The sequence below is a fragment of the Ochlerotatus camptorhynchus genome, unplaced genomic scaffold (assembly GCF_037179485.1).
Source record: "Ochlerotatus camptorhynchus isolate MF236.1 unplaced genomic scaffold, CSIRO-AGI_Acam_v1.1 ptg000709l, whole genome shotgun sequence".
NCBI lineage: Eukaryota > Metazoa > Arthropoda > Insecta > Diptera > Culicidae > Ochlerotatus > Ochlerotatus camptorhynchus.
Genome location: NW_027041184.1, coordinates 2,423 through 14,034, shown reverse-complemented (window position 1 = coordinate 14,034; position 11,612 = coordinate 2,423). Strand labels below are relative to the sequence as shown.

Here is an 11,612-nt window from a genome sequence, read left to right as displayed (position 1 = left end):
AGGCAAACCATTTGGACGATGAGATATGACCAGATGATTTAGAGGTAATTTTGAGCTTTTCTGGTGATTTTTTTTTTTAAATCTTTCACAATGATGGCACAATAATATTTTTATGATATTTTCCATATGTTCAGGGCAGGATTCTCATAAGGTAGCCATTGCCTTGGTGTATAATGGTGTGTAGATCGATATTGACATTCTTTTGTTTTCTTGTTGCTTTGTGCATTGTGCCTTTGAATAAAAGTGAAGTTGAAGTTTAAAAACTATTGATTTAGTTGAAAACATTTATAGCGTCACATCAAGCAACCTCAAAGATTTTTTATCACCGCATAACGATGTTTACAAATAGGTTAATAGGATGCTTACATCGCTGGATGAAATACATCAGATTGCACAAACTCAGCCACGGATTATAATTTGAATCTTCAACCATGTAACAAATCCAGCAGTTATGCGCTTTCGATTCAAAATAAGTTGTTTTGTCCGACGCACAGGAACAGACTTATATTTATGTCTAATTATTAGTATAGATTTTAAATAAAAACATTGTTTAAAGCGATGTTATTTAACAATAGTTTTTGTTTACATGCCATGTAAAATTCCTTATTTTTTTGCTGTGTACGGCTACTTTGGTTGCTCTTAAAGAACAGCTCACGTGAAAATAAAAATAGAAACTACACACTACGAAAAAGTCATGTAATTTTTGGTTCCCTGAGACCGACCTATGCAAGTGGCCATTTTGACATAATAATCATTTGAAAGAATTGAGAAAATCAATTCGATCAAACGTTCTCTTCGACGACTTGCTTATATTTTGGTTTGATATCACTTAAGGGGGTATTCCCAATCTTTTGCCTTTTTTCGGCCTGTTTTTCAATTAATTTTTTTTCAAGGAAAATGAATAGTAATGCGCCTAACTCTTTGGGATTCTTGTTTATTGAACATTAAAGTTTACAAATACATTTTTTTCGACATAAAAAAAGACATTATTGACGTCACAAAATGGCGGCAAACAGACCCCTGTTCGCCGCAAACGCCTGGACGGGCGAAGACTTTTCTCTGGAACGGCTCATCTGAAACAGATTTCGTGATGAAATTAATAATCTGCATAAGATTCTCTGGAGCTTCTCCCGTTGGCAGCAAAAAATCTTGCAAATTAACAAAATGGCGGCCATATGAAAAAACAGGCGATTTTTAGCCCGCTTTTTTGCAGCTTTAAGGTGCTTCAAACAATGTTAAATGTTAATATTTTTGGCTGAAAGTGGGAGAAGCTCCAAAGAATTTAATAAGGAACAAAATGCGCAAAGATTCAAGTCAATATCTCTTATAGTTTCTGAGAAAAATCTTCGCCCGATAAAAAAAATGTGGTTTCGAGAAAAACGCGTTTAAAGTTTTGACTTTAGTTAAAACCATTTGGGGGTTCTTACCATTAGTCAGCTATGCCTGGACACCGAATTCGCTGATCGGAAAACGGCTTGGGGGGATGAAAGTATATAGTCTAAAGTACAAAAAAACGTGAAAAAAAAAATTTGATTTTTTGAAAAAAAAGATCGGGAATACCCCCTTAATTTTACATAACATCATTGATTACGTTCCATGATTTACGTTCAATATGGATTACGTCTCGTGTAAAATTAGTTATGCCACCTAGCGCACATTATGCAAACCGGCCAATTATTCCTGTGCGAGACTGAACCACCCAGATAGCTTCAACCCTGGATCTTTATTACCGTCGCTGCTACAGCTGATCTGTAGTGAACAAAGACGATACGCTACGAGACGGAGTGTGGCTATTGTCCGGTCTCCACCCGTAAAGGATAGCTGCAATCACATCATCACATACCTACGGTCGGACGCCATCGAGAGCGGCAGATGAGATGTCCAGGCGAGTGGATAACTGTTCGAAACGCCGAACGTAGGTAGTTTTCCTGGAACGCGAGCGGGAGAATTGGGCTGAGCGACCACGGGTCAACCGATGACCATCTGATCGGGGATAGCGCAATCAGTTGGTTTCGGTAGCCGTTGGAAACGGTCGATGCTCCCATCGGGGACGAAGAGTATTAAATTGTTAGCATTAAGTTTGTTTGTAAAAAGTAAATTGTGTTTATTTGTGGAATAAATGTAGTTTTTGCTAATTGTGCTCTACCCAACCCGCGAGTGTTATTAAGTGTCCCACTTGGGAGAAATACCACTGGAAGGAGAAGGAAACTACCTTCATAGGAACCTCTGGTTTCCCCGCAACCTCACTACCGACAAATACAACATCAGTAGCCGGTAACGAATCAACTGCCCCCCCCCCCCCCAACAGTGTTGGAGTCGGCACGGATGCTCCACTGCCCACGTATCGAAGGAGGTAAGCCGATTAAACAACATTTTGGTCCTTCGAGCCGGATTCCTAACCCGGGGACCAGTTGGACGGAATTGCGCCACACCGGAACCAACAGTGCCAAGTGAGCGCCATCGTACCTGCACGAAATCGCCATCGCAAGGCAGGATACAATTGGCACGTCGCCATCGCGGATCCAAGGAGCCTTTGGTGGACCACCATCACCAAACCGGTGGATAAGGGACAATTGCCAGCATTGTTCGCGGACACATTGCGCCATCGCCGAGGGGGAAAGTGGATAGATAGGACCCATTTTGGAATTTGTAACTGCATCGGATAGTGGATACCTGTGAATGCTGTGAGGATTTTCGAGGACCATTAGTGCATGCAGAGAAATTTGGCTGAATTTGGATCAACCCCTGGTCATACCTTGCTTCGCTGGAGCACCGAATTAGCAGAAATATCTGCTTTGTCCAGGTAATTATTTATAAGTTCGGTGTATGTCTAGCCGAGGCATTGACTTACATAATACTAATGCCAACCTTTCGACGCATGCCTTTATATTCGTTGCATGGAACGGAGCATCTACTGTGATACCGAGGACTGAGGAAGGCATTCAAGCTGATCACCACGGACGATTCAGTGAGGGAACGGTTGTGCGTCCGGATAAGCCGTTAGCCCAGATTTTCGCTTTCTGAAGGACGATTGCTGTGGACGGTGGCAGAAGAGGGAGCGGCCATTTACTCCCTCCCCGGTGAGTGAACTTTATTGTATATGTCACTGCCGAGCTAGGCATACAGAAATACACCATTTTTAAATGAAATTCCCGTACATCCTCTTCAATTAACACCACGCAAGCCCTGCAATTGAACTGCTCGTTAGAGCAAGTCTGCTGATAAACCCCAATTTGCATCCTCGACTGGTTTTTCGTTTTGGTTGGTGAAGCTGTTAGTCCTCCAGGTTAGTTGCACGGTATATGTCCTACCGAAGCTAGCCATACGATTGCTACATAGCCATTATTCCTCTTCGCACTACATCCTGCACACACACGTTCTGGAGTTCACGTTGTCCACGATCAAGGCAACATTTATACCAATTTGGTGTGGAATTTTCATGACTTTGGATTGGTACTGCTGTTGGTACCTCCAGGTAGGTTGCCACAGTATATGCCCAGCCGAGGCTTAGGTTTCTCTGGATATTACACCCCGAATTCTCCTCTTCTGTGAACTTCAACCTAAAACTGAGTGATCCCTACCGAGGCAAGATTGATGTGACGTCATCGGACCTTTTGCTACTTTGGTTCGAATTTGGATTCAGAACAGTTACCTGTTTTGCCAGGTCAGTAATAGCGAGCAGTATATGTCCGCCGAAGCGGAGGCTACACGCGGAATACTACACCTCCAATTTCTTTACCGATTGCTCGACATCACATCAAAATGCCACCCACCACCCGGAAAGGATCGTCATCCCTGAAGCAACTGAGGGTTCAATTGGACGATTTGAAGTCTTCGTTCGATGATATTTGGTCTTTCGTTCAGAAGTTTTCTGATGAAACCACCGGTACACAGGTAGAAGTTCGATTGGAGCGGATCGATGACTTGTGGGAGAGATTTAGTGAGAATTTGGTCGAGCTAAAATCTCATGAAGACTTCGAGGATGAGGAGAATTATTATGGGAAACTACGCAAGCATTTGAGCGATCGTTACTATGAAACCAAAACCTTCCTGTTGGACAAAGGTAAGGCCCTTCGCGTTTCTTCTGAGTTGGAACAGTCCGCCCATGAACAATCAATGTCAGGTGCTGTCGGTCATGTCCGATTACCGCAGATCAAGCTCCAATCATTCAACGGTGACATCGATGACTGGTTGAGCTTCCGAGACCTGTTCACCTCGCTCATCCACTGGAGGACCGATTTACCAGAGGTGGAGAAATTTCATTATTTGAAAGGGTGTCTTCAAGGTGAACCAAAAAGCCTCATCGATCCCTTGAAAATTACCAAGGCCAATTACCAGATCGCTTGGGATACGCTGGTAAAAAGGTACAACAACAACAAACTGCTGAAGAAGAAGCAGGTCCAATCTTTCTTCAAGCTTCCGACACTCTCCAAGGAATCTGTTGTTGAGTTGCGTACTCTGGTGGAAGGTTTTGACCGTGTCGTCCAAACGCTTGATCAAATCGTGGAACCTGCTGAGTACAAGAATCTCCTCTTGGTGAATCTGCTCACGATGCGACTGGATCCATCAACTCGTCGAGCATGGGAAGAATATTCAGCCAACAAGGAGATGGATTTACTGACAGACCTCACCGAATTTCTGCGTCAGCGAATCCAAGTACTGGAATCCCTTCCGTCTAGGCAGACGGACACCAAGGTCATTCATCAGCAACAACCACCACCGAAACCGAAAGCAATCAAGTCCAGCTACAATTCGGTTCAATCGTCAGGAGGAAGATGTGTGGCTTGTAAGGACAACCACCTTCTATACCAATGTTCCGTATTCCAAAAACTTTCTGTGGCGGATCGGGATTCCTTGCTGAAATCCCATGGACTTTGCCGGAATTGCTTCCGATCGGGGCATCAGGCGAAGGATTGCCAATCCAAATTTTCCTGTCGGATCTGCAAGAGCCGTCACCACACCCTGGTTTGTTTCAAGCCGGAGAAGGATAACACTGCAACGGTCGCAGCGGTTGCTGGGGGCAACCATCCTTCAAATTCCAAGGATTCCCAAGGCTCCTCAGGTTCCAATACAATCCAAGTGGCTAACGTGGCAGCCACTGATGTTTCGGTATGCGGTACGGCTAATCAACTCACGTCGCAAGTCCTATTAGCGACAGCGGTAGTCATCGTCGAGGACGACGCTGGTTCAAGGTACCACGCCCGTGCTCTTCTCGATTCCGGTTCAGAGAGCAACTTCGTATCGGAACGGTTAACCCAAAGGATGAAGGTCATCAGGAGTAAGGTCGACGTCTCGGTCCTTGGTATAGGACAAGGGGCCACCAAGGTCAAGCATACAGTCCAAGCGGTCATACGTTCGCGAGTCTCGGATTTCTCGCGAGATATGAGGTTCCTAGTGCTGCCCAAGGTAACTGCGAATCTCCCTACAGCCTCAATAAACACGGAAGGGTGGATTCTACCGAACAGTATTGAGCTAGCAGATCCTGCATTCTTCACGTCCAAGGAAGTTGACATTGTGCTAGGCATCGAGGCTTTCTTCGAATTCTTCGAATCGGGGCGAAGGATTACAATCGGCAAACATCTACCAAGCCTTACAGACTCGGTGTTCGGTTGGGTAGTATGTGGTGGCTGTTCAACTCCTATCAATTCCCTACAAGCCAACTGCCATTTCTCAACGTCCGAGGACTTGGAAAAGTTGATGGCACGTTTCTGGTCGTGCGAGGAGGTGGAATTCACGGACGCCTATTCTCTGGAGGAAAAGAAGTGTGAAGAATTATTTCAACGTGGAGTTCAAAGAGATCCAGAAGGCCGTTACACTGTTCCCTTACCCAAAAACGAAGACGTTCTTCCAAATCTGGGCGAGTCACGGGACATCGCATTCCGGCGTCTTCTCGGAACGGAACGGAGGTTGGCAAGGGATGCCAACTTGCGGGAACAATACGTCGCTTTCATGGACGATTACCTGAAATTGGGACACATGCGCAAGGTCGAAGAATCTACAGAGGAACAGGTCAAACGGTGCTTTCTACCCCATCATCCGGTGGTCAAGGAGGCTAGTACCACCACCAAGGTCAGAGTGGTCTTCGACGCTTCGTGCAAGACGTCATCCGGAGTGTCCTTAAATGATGTGCTTCTGGTAGGGCCAGTTGTGCAGGAAGATTTGAGGTCAATTATCCTACGCAGTCGGACGAAGCAGATTCTCCTCGTATCGGACGTCGAGAAGATGTTCCGACAAATCCTTACGTGGCTCAAGGATCGACCACTCCAGTCCATATTATTTCGCTTTTCTCCGGACGAGGAAGTCGCAGTGTACGAACTGAACACCGTAACGTATGGAACCAAATCCGCACCATTCCTGGCAACACGAACTCTCCGACAGCTGGCTGCTGACGAAGAAGATCGATTTCCGCTCGCGGCAAGAGCAATTCGTGAGGACGTCTATATGGATGACGTCATCACCGGTACGGATGAGGTGGATGCAGCTATCAGTCTCAGAAACCAGTTGACCGAGATGATGCTGTGTGGTGGTTTCAAGCTCCGAAAGTGGGCTTGCAATGTTCCCGAAGTTCTGGAAGGCGTACCCAAAGAAAACCTGGCTCTTCGAGACCCTAAAGGAATCAACCTTGATTCTGATCAATCCGTTAAAACGTTAGGACTAACGTGGATACCCATTGCAGATACCCTCCGATTCCAGTTCACAGTTCCTCCGTTAGAAACTGATGTTCCGTTGACGAAACGTCGAATACTGTCACTGATCGCTACGCTATTCGACCCACTTGGCTTGATTGGTGCCACGACTTCGTCAGCCAAGATATTTATGCAACAGCTCTGGACGTTGCAAGACGATAATGGCAATCGGTTGGACTGGGATCAACCAGTACCTTCAATGGTGGGTGAGAACTGGCGGAAATTTCATGAAAAACTCCCATTGTTGAATGAGTCGATCGCTGTGTCATCATTCCCAAGGCAGTACTATTGGAAATACACTGCTTTTCAGACGCTTCGAATAAGGCGTATGGTGGTTGCGTCTACATACGAAGTCAGGATTCCAGCGGAACAATCAAGGTTCGACTCTTATCGTCCCGATCCAAGGTGGCTCCACTCCGTTGCCAGTCTATCCCACGATTAGAGCTCTGTGGTGCGCTCTTATCGTCCCAGCTATACGAAAAGGTCAAGGATTCTACTCGGTTAGCGGTTCAGACTTTCTTCTGGACAGATTCAACATGTGTGCTACGTTGGATCGAATCTACGCCAGCAACATGGACCACGTTCGTCGCCAACAGGGTGGCAAAAATTCAAACGCTGACGGAGGGATGGCAATGGAGACACGTGCCTGGTAGAGACAACCCAGCGGACCTAATATCGCGTGGAGTGTCACCCGAAGACATCGTCGACAATGAACTTTGGTGGGAAGGTCCGAATTGGCTGAAGGAAACTCGAGAAGCATGGCCTGGTGCTGTCGAAGAAAACCCAGAAGCAGGAGAGGAAGAAAGGCGTCGCACCGTAGTTGCGTGTACCGTATCAGCCGTAGCGGAATTCAACGAGATGTACCTCAGCAAGTTTGGATCGTACTCTGACCTGGTTCGACGAACGGCATACTGGCTCCGACTCATGAAACTCCTACGAATACCAACAGCAAGTCGTCCCGCAAACGAATTCCTAACTACTGCAGAACTGAAGGCTGCTGAAAACGCTGTGCTCCGGAACGTCCAAAGAGAAGTCTTCGCAGAAGAATGGAAGGCTTTATCAAAGGGAGAGTTTGTATCGAGGAAGTCACCGTTGAGGTGGTTTCATCCGTTCATCTGCAAGGATGGACTAATCAGAATAGGAGGTCGACTGAAGAATTCCGAAGAATTGGAGAGCACCAAGCACCCTGTAGTTCTACCAGCACGGCATCAGTTAACTCGGTTGATTCTCCGTTATTTTCACGAGCGATTACTGCATGCTGGCCCACAACTGCTACTGGGAGCAGTCCGGTTGCAATTCTGGCCACTCGGTGGAAGAAATGTAGCAAGGGAGGTAGTTCACCGTTGTGTGAAATGCTTCCGAACGAAACCATCTACAATGCAGCAGTTCATGGGTGAATTGCCGTCATCCCGAGTCACAATTTCACGTCCGTTCACGAAAACAGGCGTAGACTACTTTGGCCCTATCTACATCCGACCAGTCCCCAGACGAGCTGCAGTGAAAGCCTACGTATCGGTGTTCATTTGCCTCTGTACCAAGGCGGTACATCTGGAACTGGTATCCGATCTTTCAACGGATCGCTTTCTGCAAGCCTTGCGACGGTTCGTTTCACGGAGAGGAAAGTGTTCGGACATCTATTCCGACAACGGTACGAACTTCGTTGGTGCCCGGAACAAGCTAGCAGAATTATACAGTTTGCTGAGCGATCGTACCCATCGTGACCGAGTCACGAGTGAACTGGCTAAGGACGGAATTCAGTGGCACTTTAACCCACCTAGCGCGCCACATTTCGGAGGACTCTGGGAGGCTGCAGTCCGGTCGGCTAAGAACCATCTCATCAAGGTGATAGGAGAGACCCCAGCGTCATCGGAAGATTTCTCCACTCTACTTACACAGGTTGAGGCCTGTCTGAATTCCCGTCCGTTGACATCGATGTCGGATGATCCAAACGATTTGGAACCTTTGACACCAGCACATTTTTTGGTCGGTTCTTCACTGCAGGCCCTTCCCGATCCTGAATTCACGTCAATCGCACCGAATCGACTGAACCGTTTCCAGCTGATGCAACAAAAATTGCAGCACTTTTGGATCAGGTGGCGCCGCGAATACCTGAGTCAACTGCAAGCTAGGACCAAGCGATGGAAACCGGCAGTTCATGTGGAGATAGGCAAGCTCGTCGTCATCAAGGAGGATAACCTTCCGCCTATGCGTTGGAAAATGGGAAGAATCGTCGCTGTACACCCGGGAGCAGATACCGTAGTAAGAGTTGTAACGTTAAAGACTGCCACTGGAGAACTTAAACGTCCGGTGGAGAAAATTTGCATTCTGCCACTTTCAAACAGCCACGATGAAAATGAATCCGATGCAATGTTGCCGTAAAACCAGATCCTATACCTTTTCCAAACTCCCATCCCGTCGAAGAGGATTTCTTATTTCTTTTCAGAAATTTGCGAATTTCTGGGTGGGTGAGGATGTGCGAGACTGAACCACCCAGATAGCTTCAACCCTGGATCTTTATTACCGTCGCTGCTACAGCTGATCTGTAGTGAACAAAGACGATACGCTACGAGACGGAGTGTGGCTATTGTCCGGTCTCCACCCGTAAAGGATAGCTGCAATCACATCATCACATACCTACGGTCGGACGCCATCGAGAGCGGCAGATGAGATGTCCAGGCGAGTGGATAACTGTTCGAAACGCCGAACGTAGGTAGTTTTCCTGGAACGCGAGCGGGAGAATTGGGCTGAGCGACCACGGGTCAACCGATGACCATCTGATCGGGGATAGCGCAATCAGTTGGTTTCGGTAGCCGTTGGAAACGGTCGATGCTCCCATCGGGGACGAAGAGTATTAAATTGTTAGCATTAAGTTTGTTTGTAAAAAGTAAATTGTGTTTATTTGTGGAATAAATGTAGTTTTTGCTAATTGTGCTCTACCCAACCCGCGAGTGTTATTAAGTGTCCCACTTGGGAGAAATACCACTGGAAGGAGAAGGAAACTACCTTCATAGGAACCTCTGGTTTCCCCGCAACCTCACTACCGACAAATACAACATCAGTAGCCGGTAACGAATCAACTGCCCCCCCCCCCCCCCCCCAACAGTGTTGGAGTCGGCACGGATGCTCCACTGCCCACGTATCGAAGGAGGTAAGCCGATTAACCAACAATTCCTATCGTGTTTACGCCCAACGTCATGCACCCTCTCCTGGGCTCTTTTGAGAACTGGCTGAATGATTCCCTTTCCCGGGTCTCTATTAGTTTTAATGAGACATTATGACATTTTCTAGATAACAGCATCGTTGCAACTTGAATATTTTTAAACACCTCACAACAAAACGAATAGGAAAGTTTTCGTTTGAACGTCTTCATTCGTTACTCACACGCGACATATCTACTTTTGGAAAGTAGGGAAAAGTTTTTCTTCCACTTTATGAGCACAACAAAAAGAAGAAAAAAACATTGTAGATATGTGTGGCATCCATTTGGAATCCGTACTTCGTGTATAGGTACCTACGGAAGAAGAGAAGCACGGAAAAAGCGCGCATTTCACACGGCAAAGCATATGAAAACTTGATTTGGATGATGGAATGGGGGTGAGTTAGATGCTAAGTTTATGTAATATGTTTACCTCCCCAATGCATCACGCGTTTGCACTGACTGGCAGGAAGCTATTCTACCAACAGCTGCTGATGTATCTTCCTATTGCTTCGCTTCGCTCTACTGCTATCTACTTGGCGCAGTGGGAATGCATTTTGTAGAAAAGAGAAAATGGTTCATCATTCATCTTGGAGAGAAGCAATTCTCAATACATTCATTTCAAGGGCTTAAGGCATAGAAATATAAGTACCTTCTTCTGAGTGCATCTGAAGAAGATGTGCTCTTTCTGTAGAAGTAAGATGGGCTAACGTGGCAGGTTGAAAAATCACCTTAACAGCATTTTCACACCATCGCCTCTTCTTGAAATGAGCGGTAAATGTATTGAACATGCCTAAAGCTTACCTACCTCAACAAACACCTACATTCTTAGCCATTGCCTCAGCCTGTCCGTAACGAAATTACGTTACAATCAGTCTCGTGTAAACTATGCTACAACAACTATCGGACCCTTAGCTGATGTTGTCTTAAGCGTCATCGAACCCTTCCAATGGCCGGACATCCATGGCTTCAAATTGGATTTTCGCCTGGTAAAATCAACGATGGCAGCGACGACGACGTTCGAACTACTGCATCGAAAGGGAGTAGATGACCATTATCCGTGATCAAATTAATTATCGATACGTAATCATGGAACACACATCTTCAACCGAAGGGCATCAATATTGGCATCGTCTGTTGGCAGACAACAATGGGGAATGGATCTCGGGAAGCATAACAATCTACATGCCTGTAAACGAGCAACTCGATAAGGGAAAGGCTTTAGATCTACTCCCACACGTTACCAAAACTTCGGGACGGTGTGTGAATGCGGTGGTGTTTTTACAGACAAAAACATTTACGAAATGTTTACGTTTAAAAGTGAATTGGGATTCCAGTATCTGGTCCCAAGTGTAACGGCTTGAATAAGAATCGATCAAAAAATCGTGTGAACACAATACAAAATAAGTCACTGTGATATTTTTGTCACCCCATGAAGTTTCAAAGTACTCTATCTTTTCAGTATGAGCATCAACATTTATTGATCCTTGGTTGCTGGCTGATCAAGTATTCAGAGACAATCAGTATCAGATTGGGCTGCAGTGGTCAAATCTGTATGAAGTTTGAGCATTTCTTAGACTGCCTTTTCACCCGTCGTACAAAGAAGGGTATACCCAAACCCATGACAAGGTGCCAGATAACCTTCTGTCGTTTTTGTTTTTGTTCAGTTCCAACCCAGTTTTGCACCAGTTTCAACCGAATTGCTGCACGCAAACCGAAAATTTATTACA

At 46.0% G+C, this 11,612-nt stretch overlaps 1 protein-coding gene across 1 annotated transcript; it reads left to right on the top strand.

Annotated features, from left to right (window-relative positions):
• Positions 1–3,762: 3,762 nt before the first annotated feature.
• LOC135714754 (uncharacterized) lies at positions 3,763–8,945 on the top strand (the record flags this gene model as incomplete). The annotated part of the gene is made up of 3 exons (XM_065238123.1): positions 3,763–6,576; positions 6,694–6,888; positions 7,158–8,945. Coding segments are annotated over exons 1-3 (4,797 nt in total), but the record flags the coding sequence as incomplete, so codon positions are not given.
• Positions 8,946–11,612: the final 2,667 nt, after the last annotated feature.